The sequence below is a fragment of the Gopherus flavomarginatus genome, chromosome 5 (genome assembly GCF_025201925.1).
Source record: "Gopherus flavomarginatus isolate rGopFla2 chromosome 5, rGopFla2.mat.asm, whole genome shotgun sequence".
Taxonomy (NCBI): Eukaryota; Metazoa; Chordata; order Testudines; family Testudinidae; genus Gopherus; species Gopherus flavomarginatus.
The window spans coordinates 103328771-103355801 of record NC_066621.1 but is presented as its reverse complement, the minus strand read 5'-3'; the positions used below and the strand labels follow the sequence as shown (position 1 = coordinate 103355801).

Below are 27031 nucleotides of genomic sequence, written 5' to 3'. Positions count from 1 at the left end.
CTGGGGAACAATCCTGGATTGGGAGAAGGAAGGCTAATGTAGGTAGTCTAACAATTAATGTTGTCTGCTTCAGAGCTGTTTTAAATATAGGACTTTGTCATCAGAAAAATGCCAGTGATTGGCTTAAGAACCTAATATTTCTTACACAACATGTTGATGGCCCAGAATGACACTCTTTTTCTTAACTGTAATCTTTGCAAATTATTTTCTGTGTTGGTTTCCCCAGAAATTGCAAATGACCTATATTTAAAAAAAATATAAATAGTGCAATCCAATGGGAAATATGCTTTTGTGATGAGGGAATCTTGGAGGTATAAGGAAACAGAATTTTGCTTTCAAGAGGTATTTATAATTAGTGGGTATAAATGATATGCAGAAAACATTGATCAAGTCTTCTCTTTAATCAAATACTGTGTTCAAAACAATCCTTATTTTTCATTTACTATAAGAGATTTTATATTTCATATGTTTGTATAACTATGTTGTACAAAACAAATGCTGAAGTTAGCATTCTGAAAAGACTATCTGACAGGGTTAAAGAAAAAAAATAGTATGTAACAACTTTTCATGAAGTGCTTTAAATTTAAATAGCGCTGTGAAAACATGAGATAATAAGGCTCCTGTTACAGCTTGTTCACTATTGACATTTTTTAGCAAAAAATGTAATATAACTGAACCTTACTGTGTGATAACTTTAAAACAGAAAAATGGCAGAGTGATAGGAAGATTGTATTGTTTAATAACTAGACAAACTGCCTGCATATGCCTGAAATATTTTTGTGGTCAGATGTTGTCTTTATATTCTCCTTTCTCTTAATATTATCACTGTTTGTTTTTATTCCAAACGTAGTATATAACACAAATCATAGATTTTTTTTAATGATATTTCTGGCTGTTTTAGCAAACAGAGTGCAAAACTGCAGCTGTCTGTCTCCTGCTTGTTTTCAGCTTTAATTTTCTTTAATGTTTTAAATAGGTTTGTCTTACTTACAGATATTCATTCTTGCTACCGTATTAATTTCTGGGTCCAGTGACTTCTCCTGTAGAAGGTAGAGATAAATGGCTTTGAAACAGTATACAAGTAGTTTACTGAAGTAACTGAAGTTTTGTAATAGAGCTATGCAAAATCTTCCTTCTGTAGATGCAGCTTATACAGGCAAAAAAAGTGCTTTTGCACTATAGCTTATATTGGTTTGGCAAGCAAAATAAGCTATACTGGCAAAAGCATTTTCATGCTGGAAAATAATGCCAAACCTAGGGCTCTTGCTGGTATAGAAATGTCACTGAAGAAAAATCTCACTCCTCAGTGACATTGCTATATTGGCAAAAGTTTCTAATGTAGACCTGGCCTTAGTTGAAACTGCTTGCTTGTACTGGGAAGAAATTAAACAAGGACTTGTTAACTGTATTTAAGAAGTCATTTTTCAAGTAAAATTCCAAAGATGTATACTGAATATCCTTTCTTTACAAATTTGTGATTTTTTCAGAGAATTACAGTTTTTTTCCTCTTAATTTCTGGAAGGTGGTTTTGGAATGTACGTTAAAGAAGGACCTCATTTACAACAAAGTTACCCCAACTTTTCACCACTGGAAGATTGATGACAAGAAGTTTGGCCTTACATTTCAGAGTCCTGCTGATGCACGAGCATTTGACAGAGGCATCCGTAGAGCTGTAGAAGATATCTCTCAAGGTATGTCTTGGGGGTTTTCTTTTGTTTGTTTAAAACATATCTGTATTTACCCTGTGAAATTCTACCATAAAAAGAATTTTGATGTAATGCTGTTAAGTACTTAAACATTTGCGTTGTTCCACAGTATGCTATAATTGTAATGGTTAGACAGTTTAGTAATACTTTTGAATTTCTCTCTAGCACTTTCCGTCTAAGGTCCTAATGTTTTGCTAATGAACTAATTCTCAAAACATGTCTGTGTAATGAAGAAGCATTATCTCCATTTTACAAATGAGAAAACGGAGGCATAGAGAGGTTTAGTGACTTACCCAGATCATGCCAGAGGCCTGCGATGGAACTGGTTTGACCATATCCATAAATTCCCAGTCCTATGTTTTAACTACAAGTCCGTCATTCCCATTTGTTGATACTGTTTTGTATATATCAATGGATCCACACTAGTATTTCTAGGGGCATGTCAAACTATATGTTCTTAGCATGTGAACTATGTAGCTGAATGGTCAGATACCTTTTAAGATTACTTTCTTTGCTGGGATGCTTAGTTCATAGTAATTTTTTAAAATGATGTTGTCAAAGTAACTTCATGCATGAATTTTATGAAGGATCTGTGGGAAAATGTCTCATGAAAAATCTTAAGCACTGGTCTAATTGACACAAAGTCCTGGGGCTATGCTTGTATCATAGAAACTGATGCATAAGAGAGACAGTAAAACAAAAACTGTTTTGAGGTAGAAACACAATAAATGAGGAGGAGGCAAAAAAATATTTGCCAATGGAAAAGGGAGGGAATGTCCCTTTCAGACATATTAAAGGAAAGGTCAAACAATGGAGAGTTTGATATTCTATGTAAATATCCTTCTGAGATTGTTTTTGGTTTTTTTTTATGCACATGAAGCAAAGCAAGTAAAAGGCAGAATGCTAATTATTTTATTCTGTTAAAAAGACTTGTCATGAGTTGAGCTCTGAGAGAAAATGCAAGACTAATCAGTGAACGTTTGAGCACACTGTTTTTTCCCTTTAATGTTTATGCTTGTGTATTGTGTGTGTGCACTTATTGATGGTATTCCAAAGTAACTCTTTGAAGGAAATATTTTTGTCTTTAGGTATGTGCAACATATTGCCTTTTTACCAATTCATGCAGCTTAAGGCATAATTCTGGGAGTTGCAAAATTCTGGTATGAGGGAGTAGCACAAAATATATTAATGCTTGAAAATTCTGTAAAATCTTTAATCCAAAAAAGGGTGCTTTCTTAATTCTGATTCATGGTAGAGATTTTGCGGGGGTGGGGGGAGAAGCTTTTACAAGACAAGGAGAGAAAAACAAATAAGTAGGTGACTCGAAATAGTCTGTGGTAAGAACATAGCAAAGCAGAACTGCAGGCTAGTTAGAAGACCATGCTGACAGGAGCAGCAGAAGTACTAGGAACCTGTATGATAGGCTTGTCACCATAAATGATAAAGCAGTTTATCTACTTATTTAAAGATCTAAGTATTTAGTTCAGTTTTTATATCCTAGGTGGTTATTGGAGGTTCAGATGGAATGATTGAAGCAATATATAGTGAAGGAAGTAAAACGAATGTTGTTTATTTTTGCCCTTTTCATTTTCCACAGGTTGTCCATCATTGCACAGTGATGCTGAAGTGGCTGAAGATGACTTTCAAGTAAGTGTGTTAGCTTTATACCACTCACATAATTTAGAGCAAATGACGATTGACTTCTGTAATTTTATTTTGCCACTTCTTCCTAGTACTTATAGTATTTTAAATTTAGTTAAAGTGAGTTTCCTAGATTCATTATTTTGGAAAGTAGTTTATAATCCAGCCCATCTCATATCTTTGTAATACATATTAAACAAGGAGATGGTTTGCCATTTTAAAAGTCCAAAAGTTTGTCGTCTGTTCCAAGGGAACATATATCCTGTTGAAACGAAGTCTGATCCTCTGGTAACATTTAAAGAAAAGCAGAGGAGCCAGGGTCTTTAAAAAATATACAGTTTTATTTGCTGACCTGGATGTCATTGTGGTATTGTATACTCTGCTGTCACTGGGCACAATTAGGATCGTGGGGTTTTTTGTTTGGTTTGTGTTTTTGGCGGTGCAACACAACTTAATAGAGTCATAGAGGAAACAGTGGGAAAAGCCCATTCTAAACAGGTTGATCATATTGGAAAACTTCAGATAATTTTAAATAAAGCTGGTGCCATAGTTAAAGCTGTCCCTAAACATCTTTTAAAGGTTTTATTGACCCTAGCAACATTACAGGATTAATTTTTATTTGACTGTTCTTCAGCAATTTCTATAGATAACGATGAGATTAGAGGTTAACAAGCCTCCTTATTCAGACACCATTGAGTACTCTGAAATTGATATGTAGTAATAACTACCAAGTTATATAATTAAAAACCCATGTCACCTCTGTATAAAGCATAGGTGCTTTTCTTCATTTATAAGTATGCATGTAAGTCCCAACTACTTATTGTAGCAAATACAAAGAAAATCTTTGGTTACTTTTTTCCTTTTCAGATATTCTATTTAAACAAAAGATTATTTTTTTGTATATGCGGTTCTCCTTAAAGACTTCAGACATCTGATGGTATTCTAAAAGAACTTTTTGAAGGAAATATTTTTGTTTTTAGATATTAAATTCTGGTGCTGCACATTGCCTTTTTACCAATATACTGAGCTAGAACATAAGATGCACAAAATGACAAAGATAAGATTAACAGACTACCTGCATAATTTGAGGTCCTGGTTAAGAAACAAACTACTAATAAGGGTCTTATATAATTCCAGTGTATAAAAAGGATTGTAGTGCAAGTGGATAGGCAAGAGCAATCTAATTTTATAACAAAATAAAATAGGGATTTAAAGATGGATATTCCTTAAAGCAGTGGTGTCCAAACTTTTCTTGTCACACACCCTTCCCCCCCACTCCCTTACCAGTAGGGAATCTGTTTCCGCTCACCCCCAGCCCCGGTCTGTTACAGCAGAGTTGGCTCAGCAGAGGAGCTTGGGCTGATGATGGAGCTGGGGACAGAAATGGGAAGGAGGAGGAGCTGGTCTGAGGACAGAGAGTGGAGCTGCAGCTGGGGGCAGAAGAGAACTGCAGTTGGGAGTGGAGTGGGGCTGAGGGCGGAGCGGGGCTGTGTGGTGCTCCCTTCCTGCTTCCCATGGTGGCTGGCCTGGTCCCTGACACATGTCCCCACCCCAAAATGTTCCTTTGTGCCGCCCCCCCCCCCCAAAGGGGGCACACCCCACAGTCTGAGGACACTGTTATAAAGTATAGATAGAAGGAACAATAATCTTTATAATATTGTTAGGGAAAATCACATTAACATTTTATATATTTTAAACTAACATAATTTAGACAAGTTTATAATGATAGAATTACTTGTATTATAGGGAGAGTGGAGAGTCAGTTTCCTTCACAAAAGATGGTTGTTACCCCTATTCAGAGCAATTAGTCTGAGTTTACAGATAAAATTCATCTCAGTACAGTATCCCAGTCTTGCATTTGGCACCCTGTCTCATATTCCTGCAGGTCAGACTGAATCTCACATATTTGGTTATGCTGTGGGAATAGGGTGACCAGACAGCAAATGTGAAAAATTGGGGCGGGGGGGGGGGGAATAATAAGAGCCTATATAAGGAAAAAGACCCAAAAATCAGGACTGTGCCTATAAAATCAGGACATCTGGTCACCCTATGTGGGAACGCTGCAAGCATTTATTTGTAGGTTCTGTTTTGGCCACTCTGTCTCTGAACAGGCAGCCAGGCTCCCTCTCTATTGCAGTTCCCCTTGCTGCATCCCAGTAAAGAAGGAGCACTTGAGGAGGAAGCACACAACCACAAGGTGAGAGGCCCTATACTAGTCTCAGGCACCTGCATGCTCTCCTTCTCCTTCCCACAGTCAGCTGCACCAAGTTCACCTATGAGCTCCCTGACTTCCAGTACCATTATCTGTAGGAATCACAGCAGCACCCCACCCAGCTAGGCTTCTAGATACCCTTGAGGACCCACCTACCCATGCCACAACTGCTAAGTTTTGTTCAGCTCCGTGTTCTACCACCACCACTACTCAGAGCACATTGAGTTGATCAGAAGTTTAAGTTTATGGTTATGTGCAAATTAGATTAAATAATTGGCACTAATGTCACACGGAGCAGAACAAAATGCGTCAGCTATGCCCTATTGCTTCTTGACTGCTAACAGGTAGCTCTGCCCTTTGAAGTATGAGGAGTTTCTTGCTGAAGCTGCAGCACAGGGCAAATTTCTGACTGAATTTTGAACTTCCTGTTTATCCATATGTGTTCTATGGACTAGAAGGGTTTGGGAATCTGTCACACGCTAAGATCTACTAGTCTGACTACAGTTAAATAACACATTTCACCTAGATTCAGTACAGCAATGCCTCTGTAGGGCTTGGTGCTCTTTTGTGTTACTTCATTGCAGGATTAGCATAACAGCAGCATCACTAGATGATTTCATTGATTGTACCACATAATCTGCTTACTCTTCAACCCTATCCCTCTAGACTAAATTCCCCGCCCCCTTGTTTGAGAGCCTAACCTCTCTTCTGTCAAGGCAAGTGCTCCAGCTCTGGACTCTAGGGGGTTTGCTATATGAAGAGGTCTATACTCACTTCCTTGACAAAAGCTCCTGTGCTAAATATCTGGAGAGACAGGGCTCATCTGGTTTTATTGCACTATATCTTAAAAGGCTTCATACCCATTCCACTGTTCTAATCCAGACATCTCTTCCAATTATTAGGTAGTACTTTCTTTGATATGTGCTTAAATTTTAATGACTCAGTATATGTGCACAATAAGCCTTTAGTTTAAAAAGAAATTGGGGATGGGGAGGCAAGGAGGAGAGGAGCAGGAGAGTGTTTAAAATATTGGTAGATACATCTTAAAAAATAAGCCCCAAAATTGACCTAATCTGAACTGTTCTTTGCTCAGAGATGAAAATGCTAAAATATTTATTTTAATCCTTGAGGCATAATCCACTTGCTTTAAACCAGAATTTTGTTGTAATATGTCCAGTAGAGTTCATCCTTGCAATCTGTAGTTAAAATACAAGGGGGTAGACTTGTATTTAAATTTATAAAGATGTTACTACAAAAAGTAGTGTCCTGAAATTCACATCAGCGCAGTAACTCCGTACTTGCAACTGTTTTTTACCATAAAGCAGAATTCTGCAGTTCATATTGTTGTTTGTTAGTTGGGATGCTAGACAAATTCACTGAGATTTCAAAGATGTTTTGCTGATGTTTGTAGTAAGTTCTTAACTGTTAATCCACCTTTTTAACGATGTTTTGCAGTTTTCTCAAATCATCGCATATTACACAGATCCCGCAAAAAGACTGTGTACTTGTGCAGTAAGAATATTGTAATATTTAGCATGTAATATATTTTACAATACAATACAGTAACTCCTCGCTCCCTCCTTCCTGAGTCCTGTCATGTAGTCCCCTCCCCTCCATGGAGATGGGGTAAGTGGGGTTCAGGGGCGGGGGGAAGGGAGATACCCTGACATTAGCCTCCTTCTCTCCCCACCCTGCACAGCAAGCAGGAGGTTCTGGGGAGCAGCTCCAAGGCAGAGGACAGGAGCAGCACATGGCAGTGGAGGGAGGGACAGCTGAACTGCCAGCAGTTGACTGCCGCACAGGGAACTTAGGGGAGTGGGGAATTGATATGGGGGCTGCCGGTCCACCCTGGTTCCAAGCCCCTACCAATTAGCTCCAGCAGGCTGCTCTTCCTGCAAGCAGTGGACAAAGCAGACAGCTGCCAAACGACATTATAAGGGAGCATTGCACAACTTTAAACAAGCATGTTCTCTAAGTGATCAGCAATGAAACAACGTTAACTGGGGCGACTTTAAGTGAGAATTTACTGTACAATATTTACAATACAATATTTAGCATATAATACATTTTATTATAAAACGCCTAATTATTTAAAACTATCAAAACCCTAGAAATTCATAGTAAAAATCTACATAACATCTCTGGACTCATTTGTACCTCTACTGGTGTAGAGCTATTAAAAGATAGGTATATAATAACATTACACTATTATAAAATCCCTTTAGTGTGAGGGAGCTAAGTTTGGTGATAACTGAACTTCTTGCTTTATAACTTCTTTTTTAAGGGTCTGTAACTTTATGTTCAGATGGCCTTTTGGTTTAAATGTATGTTGGAAAGAAAAGTATGTTAGAGCATACCTTCCAATACAAAAGCTGAAGGATAGAATTATCTAGAATTATCTGTCTGTCTAGAATTAATGAGAGAGAAGGTAGGTTATGTAAATGAAAAATCCTAAAGATACATAAGAAAATTCCCAGCTGACAGCCAAATCCAACAGGTTCTTTCTCAATTGAGGAGATTTTCATTTGACTTTCAAACTATATAGTTTAATATTGACTTTTCAACTGCAAAGAATATTATTGAAATCCTAAACATACTTTAAAGAAAAAATCAGCACTTCAGGTTTTCCCAAACTGCTATTAAGGAAAAGAATGGTACAGCTATATTTATTGATTACAGTGAGACTAAAACTACCATTTATTAAATCACTTGTGTGTTGTATCTGAAGACTTTCACTGCTAGCACTCAGTGTACATATTTTTTTTTTGTTTAGCACCATAAAATACCAATTCACCACCGTAAGTGGTTAGGTGACATTATTTATTTTTCAAAAACAATTTTCTTACAGTAGGATCAACTTAACATTTTAAGTACAATTTATTAACTAGTTACTACATTAATTTAAAATGTAAATTTATATTAAAAGGTTAGTGCAGTCATAAATGATGTGTGTGTGTCATAAATATAAAATCACACACACACAAATTTAGCATACACATGTATAGAGACTCTAAAGGACAAATTTTTAGCTGTGAGTACAGTGGGTGCACAGAGACCCATTTATTGCTCATGAGTGGGAAGCTAAGCAATGAGGCATGCATTTATCAGATTTTCTTGTTTAAATTTAGGACATGTGGGCTCAGCTGAAGTGCATGTTTTTGCATTCAGTGTACCTGCAGTTTTAAGTGCCTGGCAATAATTGTTTTCCTCTACCAAATACAAACTCATAGATAGGGGTGATTTTTTTTTATTTTATTTTTAAATGAAGAAGTTAACAATCCTAATCCAAAAGTGAAGAACTAATCAAGATCTTTTAATCTGTTTTCATCTGATAGTGAAGTCTAAGCATACAGTATTGTTGGAATACTTGCTTATTTCTTTCAAATTGATATGCTTACTGTAAATTTTGATTTTGAGACTTGCAAGATACATCAAATATGTTACAATGCCTTACAGATTTTGTTGTGCAGGTATATTGGTGTGATCAACAGGCCACTAACACTGTTTCACTGCAGCTTTGATGTACTAAGACAAGAAGTTCCTCTTTGAGTTTCCTGCTGTAGGCAAAGACAAGGGAAAATTTAAACTTGATGGATAAAAAAAGAAAAGTTTTCATATTCTTTGACTCCAAGGAAGTGCTTGATCATTGTTATCAGGATTAAGTGCTTCAGGTTTTTAGCTGAAGTGGCGAAAAGGCCTTTGATTCACACACATTGTCTAAAATGGTCTTACTGCAGCAGACAGGATGTGAGTTGGTCATGTTCCTTTTTGTAAAGGTAATGTTTAATGAGTGTCCAGGTTTTTGTGTTCAAATGAAGTTTAGGCTTCATCTTATCAAAATAATTTATAGCATTATGGCCTCTTGCAAGTAACTGCAATCTAATTTAGCAGAGATACTATGATGTTTGTAATTTTATTTATTTCATGTATTACGGGATCAAGAAATTCTTACACGAATTATTTGTATGCAGTGCAGATAGCATATTAATTAGGTTTAACTCCAAGCAGTAAATGTGACAGTCATCTGTATTTCTTATTTAAATTTAATATAGCAATTCTGTGTGAGGGATAGTGCATACTAAACAAGGAAGAGAAATTACTATTTTTTCTGATTAATACAAATTATTAGCTATTTCATCTCTCCCTATTTACTTTTTCAAAGGTAGACCACCTCCTGTTATGGGTTATGAATTTGTATACCAGATTTGACACCAAAAAATGTTAGTGTTCCATTGTGGTTAGGCAAAGCAGACTTAGGAGAAGCAATATATGTCTTATTTATTTTTCCTTAAACTGCTTAAAAATATTCAAACTAATCTGGACAACATTTCAACACTTTCAGAATCTAGGCCAAAAAATGCATGTGATTGTTTGTAGTGAAGGCTTTACTGCCAAATCTGAAAATTGCTCCATCACTCTAAGAAATAGCTAAAACAGAAGATGGTTACTTTAAATTTATTGAGATCTGTTTCACTTACTCAAATGAAAAAAAAAAATTACTTAAAACCTTCACCTGATGGTTGGAATCAAGCAGCAAAATTTCAGGCCTCGTGGAAGCAAAGTACAAGTAAGGGAAATGTGGTATTTTGTCATTCCTTCTGTATAATCATTCAAAATACTGAAAACAGAACATTTTTAACAATGTTTGCAAAACAATGCTGAATTCTCTCGAAGGCTTAGCTCTAGGAAACTGGAAGAAGGGAAAAGTGAGGAGAGAAGCTTTGAAGAAGAGAGAAACTCTTTCTGGTTTTCATTTTCTCTACAGCTGTCATCTGGCTTTGAATTCCGCTGGAGAGCTACAGCTGGATTCATTTTATTGCTTTTCCCAGCATCCTTTTGCCTGTGAGCACAGAAATGTTTTAGTAGTCTTGGGAAAAAAAATGTTAGTATCTCGTAGCAACCGTAGGACAGTAATTATTATACCAGCAGCTGAGAGCAAACCAGATTTCCTTTGTGCATTAAAAACTGGCGTAGATTACTTTACAGATAATACTGACTAACCTATGCTTGTGCTGAACTTTGCAGGCTGTGGTAAAAGGATATTAAATGTGGGCGGTGTGTAATTGCTGTGGACAATAGAAAAGGGGGACGTGTGCATGTGTGTTTGTATAATATATAATATAACAAATTTTGTTCTTAAGGAAGATTTTACATGCTTGGTTCTCATTTAAAGAATTTTTTCAGTATAACTGGAGTTTGTTTCTAGGACCTCCTTCTTCAAGTTGTGTCATCATTTCCATTATAAATACTGTTTTTCAGATGTTCATAACTATGCCATAAAAATTCACATTGGACTAAAACTTGGCATATTATATCCTCTGTCCAAAGTAAAGCTTTTTTCAAATTTAATAAAATTGCTTTGGATATTTCTGAATTATGAGTTCACTAAAAAAGTTTATTGGTTCATTTAACTATTTTGCACCCATGTAAAGTAAGCAGCTTTATTTAAATATAGTCATCTCTGATATTCTGACGATAATTAAAAGGACACTGTCTGTGTCATTAGGCAAAAGTCAATCTTTGTAGAGTTTTCCTTCCTCAGTTATTACCTTACGAATTTCCAGTACATTTCTTTCTTCTTATCTCCACCCTGCTCTGAACTGGGGGGAGTGGGTAAATAATGAAGAGGTCATGACACTAATTCAGAAAGATCTGGATCGCCTGGTAAGCTGGGCTCAAGCAAATAGGGACAGATAATAAGAAGGAACTCCACGCAAAACATACTATAGCAATTCATGCTGCTGTTTGTATGTCGCTATTTTTTTAGCACTTTAGCTCAAAGCTAGCATGTGTACATTTTACCCAAGCAGGAAATTTTATACTTCCAGCTGCAATGTAGACTTACCCTAACATGTGCCTGCAAACTATGCTAATACATACACAAATAGATGCTTTGCATGCTTCTGTTACATGACTGAATATATGCAAATTTTGTAGATACAACTTAGGTGCCTTTCTTTGACAATTTAGCACTCAGAAATTTGCACATTAAATCCAGCGTTTAGCTTTTTTATCTTTTGTGCCGGAGCATGGATCTATAGATTCCAAAGCCAGAAGGGATCATTGTGATCATCTAGTCTCACCTCCTGTATAACACAGGCCATAGAACTTTCCCGCAATAATTCCTACAGTATATCTTTTAGAAAAACATCCAATCTTGATTTTAAAATTTTCATTGGAGAATCCAATATTACCCTTGGAAAATTGTTCTGAGTTAATTACTCTCACTATAAAACATTTATGCCTTATTTCCAGTCTGAATTTGTCTAGCTTCAGCTTCTAGCCATTGAATCATGTTATATATTTCTCCTCTAGACTGAAGAGTACCTTTATTAAATATTCCCATGTAGATACTTACAGTGTAATCAAGTCAACCCTTACCCTTCTCTTTGTTAAGATAAATAGATTGAGCTCCTTGAATCTATTGCTATAAGGCATGTTTTCTAATCCTTTAATCATTAGCCTGGCTCTTCTGTGAATGCTCTCCTATTTATAATCATCCTTGTTGAATTGTGGAAACCAGAACTAAACACAGTATGCCAGCACTGGGTGCACCAGTACCAAGTATAGAGGTATAGTAACCTTCCTACTCAAGAGTCCCCCATTTAGCATCTTTAGCCCTTTAGTCCATAGCATTGCATTGGGAGCTCATGTTCAGCTGGTTATCCATCTCCACCCCAAAATCTTTTTCAGAGTCACTGCTTTCCAGGATAGAGTCCCATATTCTATGAGTATGGCCTACGTTCTTTGTTCCTAAATATGTACATTGACATACATGTATACATTTACATTTAGTCAAATACATATTTGCTTGAGTCCAGCTTACCAAGCAATCCAGAGCTCTCTGTACTAGTGACCTGACCTCTTGGTTATTTACCACTCTCCCAATGTTGGTGTCATCTGCAAACTTTCAGTAATGATTTTATATTTTCTTCCAGGTCATTACTTAAAAATACTAAATAGCATAGGGCCAAGAACCAATCCACATAGGACTCTACTAGAAGCACCACCTGTGCAATCATGATTCCCCATTTACGGTCACATTTGAGACCTAGAAATTAGCCATCTTTTAATCCATTGAATGTGTTCCATGTTAATTTTATATCTTTCTCATTCTTCTTCAAATGCTTGCTCATATCCATTTCATTATAGGTATATGTGCTCACCACATGCACTGGTGCCGGAAATTTTTCCCGCAGTGGTATCTGTAGGAGACCGGCTCTGGTTTCCTCTGGAGTGGCCCGCATATGCACCAGTATAAGGGGCACCACTGGCTTACCTCCCCCTCCCCCCAGTTTTTTTTTGCTGCCAGTGACTGTGCTGGAATGTCTCCTTCCTTCACAAGCTTTCCCAACTGTACTATATCTAATAGTGAATTTGTTGTATAGTTAATAGTTCTCTTAGTGTTAAGTCAGAAATAGTTAGTCCCATGTGGGATTCAGCCTAGGGATGGGGCATGCCCTGGTCCCTGGGCTTCAAACCTTATGACTGTTGCAAAAAAACCACGTCAGTCAGTGATCCCCATAAAAGCTGCCTGAAGTGTTTAGGAGAAACCCACATGAGCGACAAGTGTCACATTTGCAAGAGCTTCAGCCCACAGACTAAAAAGGAGCTGGACATTCATCTCCGAGCATTCCTTATTGAGTCGGCCCTTGGACCGGCCTCAGAGCCGACAAGATTGGACTCTGCTCCAAGTACTGCAACCTCGGTGTGGAATGCACCAACCTCCAACTGGCGCCATTCCTCATCCCTGTACCAGCTAAAAAGCAAAGTAAGTCCAGGAGGGGGCATTCTCCTATGTCCCATAAAGTGAAGGAGAGAGCCAGAGGAGAGCAAAGACCTGCATGGGGCAGCTCTTCCCCTCTGGATGGTGGCCAGGCTCTGACTCTCACTGAGCTGTCAAGACCTGCCCCCATCCCAGGAAGTGGCAGAGAGACTCAGCACCTGGTGCTGCGGTCCCCTCAGGACATACTGTCCTTCTGGTGCTGCCCATGCCAGCCAGTGAGTTTTCCCCATTTAATGGGTAAATCTGCCTTGGGACCTTTCCAGCAGTCTCCATCAGTGCAGCACTGCTCCTTACCACAGTGGGTGCCCCATCAGCACTTGCCTGAACAGCACCACCAGTCCCCCAATGCGAGTCAGCTGGTCTGCCAGAGTCCCCGGTGTCAGTCCCTGGACTCTAAGCACTGTTCCTTGGGCTCTAGGCATCAATCACTAGTGATCCACTGCAGACACGCAGCACCAAAGCCTGGAGCACCTTAGCTGCTCTCACAGCTCACGGCACCATTCTGGAGGGTCGAGATGCCAGAGCTTGGTCGCCGGATCACCAGTACAGTTCACCGTGAGCACATTGATCTCTGACATGTCAGTCTTCTTGCTCCCTTTCCCAATCTACAAAGCGGCACCGCTCTCTAACTGATGCATCGATCGCCAGGTTATCATCACCGATCCACCGAACGCTGACACTGGTCATTGGGGTCGTGGCACCAAGAGCCATCGTCCCCATACAGGTCCTTAATAGAAGTCCACAACCAGAGCTGACAGGATCAGGGTAGACAGGTGGCCTCGGTACCATCCTGGTCCCCCAGACAAGTTTCTCCCTCCTCGGGCTTGGACAGCGAGGAGGAGGACCCAGTTTGCAGGCCAAGGCCACCCACCAGGGGCAACATGGAACCCCTGGGGATTTTCCCACCCATCACAGGGCATAGGTTTGTCTCGGGGGCATCTGAAAGATTGTCAGTGACAGTCTCTCGCCCACCACCTGACTCGGATGTGGAGTCAGAGCAGTTTCCCCAGGACTGTCCAGCCTTGGCCAAGTTCCCTTAGCAGAAGCAGCAGAGTTGGCGACCCACCTGTACCTGACTCCTCCTCATCTTTGCCTGATGAGGCAATAGCAGGACCCTCTCACTTGGTTCCTCAGGATGATGCAGGGGCCCACCAGCAGATTTTGAAGAGGGTCTCCTCAAACTTGGGGATGGAAGCTGAGGAACTGGCAGAGCCCTCAGACTCCCTGTTCAATGTGCTACGTGCAGCAGCCACTTCCAAGGTGGCATTGCCAGAGCGCGAGAGAGTGGTAAAAATTATTAAGGCCCTGTGGCAGACACCTTCCTTCCTGGCCACCATTGCCAAGCGGGCAGAAAGAAAATACTATGTCCCCACTAAAGGGTATGAGTATCTTTATACCCACCCTGCCCCAAGCTCACTTGTTGTGTCGGCAGCCAATGAGCACGATAGGCAGGACCAACTAGGATCAACACGTAAGAACAAGGAGGCGAAGAGGCTCGATCTTTGTTAGAAAAAATTAGTCTATGTCCACCCTCTAGCTGAGAGGGGCCAACCATCAGGCCTTACTTGGCCATTATGGTTTTAATATTTGGATTTGCTGCCAGAGGACCCCAGGAAGAAATTTCTGGCTATCCTTGATGAGGGCAGAGCTGTGGCCAGGGAAGCCCTCCAAGTGGCCTCAGGTGCAGCAGACTCTACAACCAAGATCATGGCTTTGGTCATTTCTGTGGGGCGGACATCCTGGTTGCAGTTGTCAGGCCTATTGATGGAGCTTCAGCAATCCATCCAGGTCCTCCCATTCAATGGCTTGGCACTGTTTTTGGAGCAAACAGACAGTAAATTACATAGCCTGAAAGACTCTAGGACTACCTTGCGCTTCCTGTGCCTTTACATGATGGGGCCAGCAAGGAAGCAGTTTAAGCCGCAACAGCGCCACAGGTTTGGAAGCAAACCTCAGTCAGTGTCCTTCCACAAGGACTGTAAGTGCCGGCAAGGTCATCAGCCGGCACCCTCAGCTCACCTGAGCTCCACCCATAACCAGCCAAGTAACAAGCAGTAATTTTGAGGATGTGCCCAAGGACAACCTTCCAGCCTGTGTCCTGGATCCTGCTCCCCTGTTACTTTCTGTTTGTTTGTCTCCCTTTCTCCTTGTCTGGGTCTCTATAACATCAGACCAGTGGGTCCTCAGCACAGTAGCGGGGGGGATATACCCTCTAGTTTGTTTCTATTCCACCCCTACCAACCCCCGTCCCTCTTCAGGGACCCTTCTCACAAGCATCTGCTCACTCAGGAGGTGCAAGGCCTACTGCGGGTGGAAGCCATGGAGGAAGTCCCTCTGCACTTGAGGGGGAAAGGGTTTTACGCCTCCTATTTTTTTATTCCAAAAACCAAGGGTGGGAGGGTGGAATCCACAACCCATCCTTGACCTGCAGAGCCTCAACAAGTACCTCAAGAAGTTGAAGTTCCCCATGGTCTCCTTGGCCTCTGTCAAGGTTAATTCCCCACTCTGGCACTCTGAGTGCAGAAAATGGGGGCCCGCAAGGATTCTAAAAATTAATACTGGCCACTGCACTCTTGAAGTAAACTCTGAAGGTTACAGCTTTTCTCCGACCTTGGATGGGTAAGATGCTGCCACCACCCACGTGCAAAACCCCTTTGAGAACCCAGGAAGGCGCACTTGGCAATTCCTTCCTGCGAATACCCTTGAGCCCTTTCACCCCCCTTCTGGGGAAGAGCTGAGAAAGAAAGGAAATAAGCTGTTGTCACCAACTAATTAAACAACATGTGCGCAAACCTTTTAGGACACACAAAACCATTTCTGCTCTTAAAAAAGGTAAATTGTATTTAAAGAAAAAAGAAAATACATCTGAAAACTCAGGCTGTTACTAAATTAAAAAAAAAAAAAAAAAGAGAGAACAACTGTAAGAATTAAGCACCAAGAATAGGTTTCTTGAGGTCCAGCTTAAAGGTTAGAAGCAAAACAAAAGCATCTTGAGTTAGCATAGAGGAGTCCACAAGCCATAAAGAAATAAAAAAATAGAGAAATCTAATCACGTCTTCCTAGACATTTCCTGATCTACTTGCATATCTGGGGTTTCAAATGAGTAGTTTCTAGGTATGATACTGATGATTTTTCAAATCTGGTCCCAAGCTTCTTACAGCATAGTTGCTGCCCTGTTTCCCCCTCTCTGAAGAACAGAAAAAACAAAGACAAAATGGGAGCCTTGTTTCAGTTTTAAAAAGTTCTAGCCTTCCCATTGGCTCTTTTGGCCAGGGGCCCATTCACTTCCTTTTACCTATGCATAGCAGTGAGACTTTTAACCTTTTACAGGTAAAGTAAGTAGAGAACAGCTACTAAAAGGGATTTTATAGCTAACTAGCTGGTTGGGTCCATAAAAGGGAGCTATTCTCCCCCCCCACACACACACACACACACACACACACACACACCCCTTCATGTATCACAGCCTCCATCATTCCTTCCCTGGATCCAGGAGACTGGTACACTGCCCTTGATCTGAAAGACGCTTACTTTAACATATTGATATTTCGTAGATACAGATGGTTCCTATGTTTCATAGTTGGGACCGCCCACTACCAATTTGCAGTGCTCCCTTTGGCCTAGCAATAGCGCCAAGGGTGTATACGAAATGCATGTTGGTGGTGGCAGCCTACCTCAGATGGCAGGGTATCCAGATTTACCCATACCTTGACAACTGGCTCATCAAGGTCTGCTCCAGGTCCAGCGCAGCATCGAGATTTGCAAGCCACTTGTCAAGCTCTGGGCTTGTTGATAAATGAAGAAAAATCATTATTGATCCCAGTCCAACGGATATTGTTTGTCAGCGCGGTTAGCGACTTTACCCGAGCCAGAGCGTTCCTGACAGAGGCAATGTTCAGGGCAATGTCAGATCTGATTGCCACTTCACTGCCCATCCACTCACCACGGTCTTATCTCAGACTATTGTGGCACATGGCAGCATGCATGTACATTGTCCGACATGCGGGACTCAAGCTGCGTCTTCTCCAGATGTGGCTGGCATCGGTCTGCTCCCCGGCCAGACATCATCTAGACAAGGTCATCACGATCCCTCCACAGATATTTGCGTCTCTGTAGTGATAGTCCGACCTGATTCTGGTGTTGGAAGGTGTGCCATTTGCGAGCCCACAACCCATGGTCTCCCTGATTTCGGATGCGTCCGACCTCAATTGGGGAATGTATCTCGGTACACAGCGGACTCAAGGGTTATGGTCTCGAAAGGAGCTTGCACTGCATATAAATGTCAGGGAGTTCAGAGCCAACCACCTAGCTTGTGATGTCTTCATTCCCCAGCTATCCGGGTGGGTGGTGCAAATGTTGATGGACAACATGGCCTCCATGTTCTGTGTCAACATGCAGGAGGAACTTGATTGTCAGCTGTGTGCCAGGAGGCCCTCCGTCTGTGGGACTTCTGCATCCAACATACAATCCACCTGAAAGCATTGCACCTCCCCAGCATCAGGAACACACTAGCAAGTTGCCTCAGCAGGTTCTTCTTCTCTCATCATGAGTGGTCCCTTCACTTGGAGATTGTCAGAATGCTCTTCCAGAAGTGGGGAGCTCCCCACATGGACCTGTTTGCCACCAGTCAGAACAGAAAGTGTCATCAGTTTTGTTCTCTCCAAGGCCTCGGCAGAGGCTCACTATCTAATGCCTTTTTCCTGTCTTGGTCAGAGGACCTGATGTATGCCTTCCCACCAGTTCTGCTCATCGGCAAAGTCCTGTCAAAAATCAAAAGGGACAAGGCATGGGTCATTATTGTCACCTCAGCATTGGTTCGGCGTGCTCATGAGCCTGGCTGTTGCAGCCTGTGGCCACTTCCCAGACCCCTGGACCTACTCTCACAGGATCATTCGACTCCTGCACCTGCACTACACCTCTCTCCGCCTCACAGCCTGGATGCTGCATGGCTGAATCCAGAGGAACAAGCCTGCTCTAGTCAGGTATAGCAGAAAGCTCTCCACCAGAGCAACTTACAAAGTGGAAAGCGTTTCTCTGGCTGGGCTTTGGAGCAGACTGTCTCCCCAACTGAGTTGTCTCTGCAGTCCACCCTGAATTACCTGCTTCACTTAAAGCACCAAGGGCTCGCCTTCTCTTCAGTCAAGGTGCACCAGGCTGCCATATCAGCCTTCTGTCCTCACATCCAGGGTAGCTCGATACTCTTGTATGAGATCTTGATCGGGTTCCTGAAAGGCCTTGAAAGACTCTTTCCACCGGTCTGGGATCTGGTTCAGCAGTGGGACCTCAACCTGGTCCTCTCCAGGCTCATGAGTCTGCCCTTTGAGCCTACGCTTCTTGTTCTCTTTCCCACTTCTTGTGGAAGGTTGCATTCCTTGTAGCTATTTCCTCGGTAAGATGTCTCTCTGAAATTAAAGCCCTCACTTCAGAGCCCCCATGCACAGTATTTACAACAAGGTCCAACTGCAGCCCCATCCGGTCTACCTGCCAACTGTGGTGTCGCACTTCCATGTCAACCAGGATATCTTCCTCCCAGTGTTCTGTCCAAAGTCTCACATGACAAATGAGGAGAAGCAGCTGCACACTCTAGATGTCAGGCACACCTTGGCGTTTTACCTGGAGCACACCAAGCCCTTCTGCAGATCGACCCAGCTTTTTATCACGATAGTTGACAGGATGAAGGGCCTTCCGGTGTCTTCAGAGGATTTAGAATTGGATCACTACCTGCATCCGTACTTCTTATGAGTTGGCACAGGCTGTCCCTCCACCGATAGTAAAGGCTCATTCGACTAGGGCTTAGGCATCTTCAGCTGCCTTCCTGGCACATGTCCCTAACCAGGGCATCTACAGGGCCGCAACATGGTCTTCGGTACCCACATTCATGACACATTATGCCATCCCCTACCGCATGTTATCCACCTCAACCTTCCCTCTTTTCAGATGCAGTTTGGAGTCAGGTCTTGAGATTAAAGGTAATCTTCATAGCACTGTCCTGAGCAAGGTAAGTGTGGCACTCAAGCCTGCTACGCCTCTCTGTGCCAACATCTCACCAACTTCATCTCAGGAAGGATCTCGTGTTGCAGGACTGAGGGACCCTGATCGACTCCAATCTCTCCTTCTTGAACCTGACAACATGGTTCCTACATGGTTCTCTAGTATGGAGCTAGACTATCTTCAAAAATGGAAGTGCTCCACTCCCGTTGTTCTCTTTAATCTTCCCAAGCCTCAGAGGGTCTGGTCTCCAAAATCCTGGCTACCTGTTGGATTTGAAAACCTGTCACTACGCTCTGAGTACATTTGGCCACTATTACAGCCTTCCACTCACCCATCAAAGGCTTTTCAGTCTTTACCCACCCTACTACAGCTAGATTCCTCAAGGGTCTTAACCATTTTGTTTGCCCCTGTACAGAATCAGCTCTCCCAGTTGCAACTTCAATTTGTTTCCTGTTGTCCTAAGGAAACCTACCTTTGAACCAGTAGTTACATGTTCTCTCTCCCAGCTCTCCCTCAAGACTTCATTCCTCATTGCCATTGCTTCAGCTAGACCAGGAGTCGGCAACCTATGGCACGCGTACCAAAGATGGCACGCGTGCCATTTTTTAATGGCACGCGACTGCCTGCTGGGACTCCACGTGCCATTAAAAATCCTGCCGATGCGGCAAGCCGCGGGGTCCGCAGTCCTGGGCCGGAGTGTCCCACCGAGCACTGCAAGCTGCCGGCCCTCCCCCGCCTTCCCCCAGAGCCCTGCTGCCGCGCGTGCAGCTCTCTGGGGGCTGGGGCTGCGCTCTCCCGCGGGGGAGCGTTTGGCTCCATGGAGAGGTAAAGACGCTCCCCGCTTATCCAGAGCCCTGCTGTTATGCGCACATCGCTCTGAGGGGCAGGGCTGGGCTGCGCGCTCGGCGGTGGCAGGGCTCCAGATGAGCAGGGAGCCTCATGGTAAGGGGCCCGGGGGGGGAAGTTGGGTAAGCGGTGGGGGCAGTCAAGGGATAGGGAGCAGGGTGGGTTGGATGTGGGGGTGGGATCCTGGTGGGGTGGTTAGGAGCAGGGGTCTCTGGAGGGGGCAGTCAGGGAGCAGGGGGGGTGGATAAGGTATGGGAGTCACGGGGTCTGTTTGGGAGATGGATAGGGGGTCAGGGGACAGGGAGCAAGGAGGGTCCTGGGGTAGCAGTTAGGGTGAGGGAGGTCTCTGGAGGGGGTGGTCAGGAGACAAGGAGCTGGGGAGGTTGGATGAGTCGGGAGTTCTGGGGGTCCTGTCAGGAGGCAGGGGTGTGGAGAGGGGTTGGGGCAGGCAGGGAGCGGGGGGGGGGGGTTGGGTGGGTCCAGAGTTCTGGGGGTCCTGTCAGGGGGTGGGGAGCAGTTAGATAGGCATGGGAGTACAGGGCGTCTGTCTGGGTGCAGGGGTGTGGATAAGGGTTGGGGCAGTCAGAGGACAAGTAGGGGGTAGAGTTCTAGGGGGTCAGTCAGGACAAGGGGCAGGGAGGCTTAGATGGGGGTGGGGTCCCAGGAGGGGATAGTCGGGACAAGGAGCGGTGGGGACTTGAGGGTTCGGGGGGGGGGGCAGTCACCCAGCCCTTTGCCCTGACACACACACACACACACACACACACACACACACACACACACACACACACACACACACACACACACACACACACTCTTCTGCCCTTAGCCCTGTATCACCCAGCCCTCTGTTGACTCCTTCACCACACCCCCGCCATGACCCCAGCCCTGACTCTGGCACCTCCACACATACCCAGCCCTCCTACCCTGCCACCCCCTCCCATGCCCCCAGCCCTCTGCCCTGACTCTCTTGCACCCTCCATATCCCCACCCCTACCCCTCACACCAAATGGGAGTCACATTCCCACCTGCACCCCTCACACCAAATGGGAGCTACCCAGGTAAGTGACCCCACACCCAAACCACCTGCCCCAACCCTGAGCCTCCTCCTTCATTCTAGCTCATGGCCAGGCCCTTCACCCCTAGCCCTGTGTTCAGTGCACTCCCACCCTCAGCTCAGTGCAGAGAGAGGAAGAGAATGGGCCCGAACCAGGGAGAAGGTAGGTACCCACTGTATGTGGGCAGGGCCGGGACCCCAGACCGGCAGCTGGGATCTCGGCTGGCAGGAGCCGGAGGATGGAACCCCTGCGCGGCAGTGGGCTGAGCCGCTCAGCCCATAGCCGGTCTGGGGTCCCTGCTGCCGGCCTCGCAAAGCCTGTTGATGGTCTGGGGTTCTGGCTGCCAGACCCTTCCCAGCTGGGGGTCCCGGCCGCAGGCCCCACTCAGCCCACTGCCGGCCTAGGTGAACAGAACCCCAGACCAGCAGTAGGCTGAGCGGGCCGGTGGCATAAGATCAACATTTTAATTTAATTTTAAATGAACCTTCTTAAACATTTTGAAAACCTTGTTTATTTTACAATACAACATTAGTTTGTTATATTATATATAGACTTGTAAAGAGAGACCTTCTAAAAACCATTAAAATGTATTACCGGCACACGAAACCTTAAATTAGAGTGAATAAATGAAGACTCGGCACACCACTTCTGAAAGGTTGCCGGCCCCTGAGCTAGACAAACAGGAGAACTTGGTGCCCTTAACGTTGGGCTGCCATATACCATCGTTTATGAAGAAAAGGTGATGATATGCCCTCATTCTCACTTCCTCCCAAAGGTATCTTCAGAGTATCACATTAATCAGAAAATTTGACTCCCAGTATTCTACCCAAAACCTCATACCTCCACAGATGAGACCAGCCTACATGCACTACATGTCAGAAGGGCCGTTGCCTTCTACCTTGATGGGACTAAGACCTTCTGGGCCTCTCATCATTTTCTGAGAGAATGGAAGGATAACCTATATCCCCACACACAGACTGGCCAAGTGGGTTTCAGGGTACACCTTTTTACCTGCTGTCATAAACAGATAGTTAGGGGTTAATGCCTCTTTTACCTGTAAAGGGTTAAGAAGTTCACCTAGCCTAGCTGACACCTGACCAGAGGGACCAATGGGGGAACAAGATGTTTCAAAAAGAAGGAGGGAAGTTTCCTTTGTTTAGTCAGTTTCAGTTTCAGCCAGAATGAAAAAGATCAAGGAACCAGCCTCTTATCAGAGTAGTAAGTTTTAGAAAGGAATAAATAGGTTTATGTTTATTTTCTTTTGTGACTTGTCTTGGTGCCATTAAGGGAATTATCAAATTAGGTATTCTTGTGAGTATTGAGATTTTTGCCCAGGGAAACATCCTGTGTTTTCAATCTATTGTCTGTGAGATTAGCTGATATGCTGTCCCCCAGAGGTTTTTTTTTTCTCTTTTACCTTTCTTTTCTTTAATTAAAAGCCTTCTTTTTAAGAACCTGATTAATTTTTTCCCCTGTATTTTTAGATCCAAGGGAATTGGATCTGGACTCACCAGGGATTGGTAGGGGGAGAAGGGGAGAAGGAAGGAGTAATTCTTCCTTGTTTTTGAGATCCAAGGGAATTGGATCTGGACTCACCAGGGAATTGGTGGAGGAGTCTCTCGAGGCTATCCAGGAAGGGAAGGTTTTTGGGGGAAAGGGAGTGAGCCAAGTACTCAGAAATTCTGGATGGTGGCAGCAAGACCAGATCTAAGCTGGTAATTAAGCTTAGAAGTGTCCATGCAGGTCCCCACATCTGTACCCTAAAGTTCAGAGTGGGGATGAGACCTATGACATGGTGGCAGTGGTGGGATGGGGGACACTAAGGAAGGAAACTGGAATCATGCTTGCTGGAAGTTCACCCCAATAAACATCGAATTGTTTGTGCCTTTGGACTTCGGGTATTGTTGCTCTCTGTTCATGCGAGAAGGACCAGGGAAGTGAGAGGGTGAAGGAATAAGCCCCCTAACATCTTGCTGCCTGTGACTCAAATGCATCGCATTGGATAGGTGAGTGGCAGCCTGTAAGTCCCCCTCTCCAAAGTCCGCGCAGCTACTTGGAGGGGGTATAGTGAACTCTCGTGATGGTAGTTGCAAGTTCTGGCAAGCCAGGGTAAAGGATTTTTTGGATAAATGGATAAGGAAGAACCAGGGCCCATACCAGGTGCAGGGGTCAGCCTGGGATGAGATTGAAAAGGAAACTTCCCTCCTTCCTTTTGAAGCATTTTGTTCCCCCATTGGTTCCTCTGGTCAGGTGTCAGCTAGGCTAGGTGAACTTCTTAACCCTTTACAGGTAAAAGACGCATTAACCCTTAACTATCTGTTTATGACACCTGCTATGAGTCTCTGTTGGGGTGCAGTACCCTCACAGAGTGGTAATACATTCCACTAGATCTCAATCCACATATATAGCTCTGTTGAAGGATGTTTCCATATCAGAAGTATGTAGGACTGTGACTTGGACTTCCATCCATACCTTTGCCAAGCATTACAACACCATTCCTGTTTTCAGGGATGCTACTACCTTTGGTGATGCAATCTTCTGAACAGTCTTGAATGTGCCTCCTCAGCACCCACCTCCTTGTTAAGTTACTGCTTGGGATTATTTTACAGTGGAGCACTCATAGGGACATATACTCAAAAGAGAAAATACCTACCATATAGTAACTTGAGTTCTTTGAAATGTTTTGTCCCTATGGGTCGTCGTCCTCCTCCTCCTCCTCGGCTGTGAAGGCTCTCAACAGCTGAGAAGGAGCTGAGTGGCAGTGGGTCCTTGCCTCCTTATATCCCTTGGTTTGAGGCACAAGATGCTACTTTGTGCAAGTATGGGCCTGTGGTGAGGTGACTACCCCACACTCACCCTGCAGGGTTTAATGCAGGCCAGATGGCAGCTGATTAAAGAACTTCAGCTGGCCAGGAATTTGTGGGTCTATAAAGCCCAGGAGCTGAATGGAGAAAAGGCAGCTGGGAAAAGGCAGTCAATCCCTGGGAGGAGACCCAGGAAGAGAAGGGGAACCGGTAGTAGAAAGCAGCCCAGGGATAGACCAGTGAGCCCAGAGAGAGAAGGCCCAGACTGCTGAGCTGAGGGTCCCTGGGCTAGCACCCAGAGAAGAGGGCAGGCCTGGGTTCCCCTATCAGCCACTGGGCGAGTGGCACTGAGGCAGTGAGTGAGGGGACTGCCTGACTATTGAGGAGTTAAACTCCCCCAGAAAGGGGGAACACAGACAGTGGCACGGCTGGAGGGCTGAGCCACAAAGAGGATGTTGTAGTTCCTGAGGTTGCAAGAGGGGCAGCAAGTTGATAGCAGAGACAGAGTGACGGTGTGCAAACCACAGACAGGCCTTCGGCCTCGAGATAATCCCCAGAGTACCACGAGGAGGCGCCAGGCCAGCAGTGAGTGATGCGCCCCGTGACAGTGCCAATGGACATTGCTTTGTATTCTCCAGTCAAGAGGGCACAAGCATGCATGCATCCTATGGTGGAGCACCCATAGGGGCAAAACATCTCAAACTCCAAGTTGCTGTAAGGTAAGTAACCTCTCCTTCCATCTCATCCAGATTGTCAAAGATCCAGAACATGATGCTTTTCTCTACTTCAGATGCAGAGCTAATTTAAAGAAGAAATGATTTAAACATATATTTACCAAAAGAAGAGTCCAGAGTCTTGCACTTTCTGTATCTTTTGGACATGACAAAACCCTTGGTTTGCAGTCTGAACATGACTACCTCATCTCGTCCTATGCAGTAGTTTGTGTTGAATTGGCTTATTCAAATCTTTTGGATCTCTACAAATCTTTAGCTTGTTCAGTTTTATTACAGTGACCACCATTAACCCAAAGTTGAAGTTCGACCTTTTTCAGTAACATCAGTTTTTATCACCCGGTCAATTCTAGTTTTTAATTATATCTGTCAGTGCTAATATGGCATATAGGGTGGTTGTTTGGGGTGAGGGAGGGCAGCTAACTGGGATCTGCCTCATTCTCATTCACTACATCCTGTCCTTAATATATATCCCAACTCATTAAACACATCAGATTCTTTAAGATTATCTCCATTTTGTTCAGTAGATTGATCGTTGGCACAAACAGACCACTGTTCAAGCAAAGCACACTTCCTGTTCCACAATCTCAAGCTATGAGTGGATTTATCCTGCAGATGTCTTAATATACATTTGCCACAGGTTCTTAACCTTGTGCCCATTTGTTTCATGTAAACTTAGTTTCAATATTGAATAGTCAGTAGTAGTTTTGTGTATGCTTCGTGTGACTATGTAGCACTCAGCTCCGGTATCTATCTTGAAATTCACTTTTTGTTCATTTATTTTCCTGTATAGCAAGCCAATCTGTTAAACAAACTTGCTTTCTAAATTTGAGACCCAAACAGTAATTCTGTTTGTGCATCATTACTTTCAGAACTTTTTCCTTCAGCAGTATGTCTGAGTTTTTGTTTCTTCACAATGTGTAGTGAAAGCAATACAATTTTGGAAACACACAGTACAAGCAATAATTAACACCTTTGTGGACATTTCTAGAACAAATAGTACTGGAGACTGGACTAAACACTCCCTCCTAGAAGTGGTTCTTCCATGTCAGATTTGAAGTGCATGGGTGGAGTAGAGAGGCTTGTATTGCTGTTGCCTATGCTGTATACGTTCTCTGGACAGGGAATTTCATTCTGTTGGGCAGACTTACTTTGTCAGTACTGAAACCATTTTTTAAAAAAAATGTTGTTTGAGACCTTGTGAATGTTTCCTTCTAACATGTATCTTGTAAAATATATATGTATATATTGGAGAGTTTGAAGGTATTATGGTTTGATATTCATAGAGATTTTTATGTAAATGTTAAGTCCACATCAAGAACAGAATAAAGTTGAATTCTTTCTATTGTAGGCAATTCAAGAAGATACTTCCAGTTCATTAAAAGATCAGCTTTTCCAACATGAAACTGTAGTAACCAGTGAACCTTATAAAAGTCCAAATATAAGGCCCTCAACGTTTGAGGAATTGAACTCTAGAAGAGCCTACTTTCCCAGCCAACCCAATCAGGTAAGAGATTTCCAACTGGGGATGGCATTGTATTTGTCAGATGTGATTTTTACCATGTGAAATTGTAGTTGTTACCATACCAGGAAAGACTAGTTAGTTCCAGTTCAAGGCATTTTCTATTTTTAAAATGGTTTTGTTAATTCACACGCCATTACACTTCATTTTAATTACATAATCACATTGTGGTTACATAAGGCAGTAGATTTGGAGATAGATTTAAAATTGTGCAAGTAAAAAATAAAACTGCAATAGGTGTAAACTAATATATTTAATATGATACTGAACATCAGAATGTATATTATATTTCAGTATTTTTGCAAGGAGTTTATACATGTTATGACTCATTTCAATTTAAAATATTATATATACTGCAAAACTATTATTTAAATTGCTAGGTATTTTTAGTATTATATTCTAATAATTTTTATTTTTCCCAATTTCAACTGGTATTTGCCAGTGACCTGTCCTAACCTAGTTTTTTCCCAGGAAATTGCCAATCCTGCTTCCAACCGTAGAAACATTTCTTGTATCACATACCATGTAATTCTATATTAGTCATTTAATCCAACACTACGTAGGTGTGGCTGGGATGATACTTGTATTATAAGCCACTATATGTAGATACTGCACTGAATTACTTACTGAAATGTGGTAGATATATCCTCTTTGGATGAAATGTCAAAGGATTTTTGCCTCACAAAGGATGTTTTGGAGGTTAAGTTTTGTAAAATTGTTTAGCCATCCTTGAG

At 42.9% G+C, this 27031-nt stretch overlaps 1 protein-coding gene across 1 annotated transcript in view; it reads left to right on the top strand.

Annotated features, from left to right (window-relative positions):
* Positions 1 to 27031, top strand: part of SPRED1 (sprouty related EVH1 domain containing 1) — a 117109-nt gene that overhangs the window by 75904 nt on the left and 14174 nt on the right. Inside the window, exons 3-5 of the mRNA XM_050954855.1 lie at positions 1523 to 1691; positions 3304 to 3353; positions 26127 to 26282. Of these exons, the coding sequence (XP_050810812.1) occupies positions 1523 to 1691; positions 3304 to 3353; positions 26127 to 26282 (375 nt within the window). The remainder of the gene's footprint in view (positions 1 to 1522; positions 1692 to 3303; positions 3354 to 26126; positions 26283 to 27031) is intronic.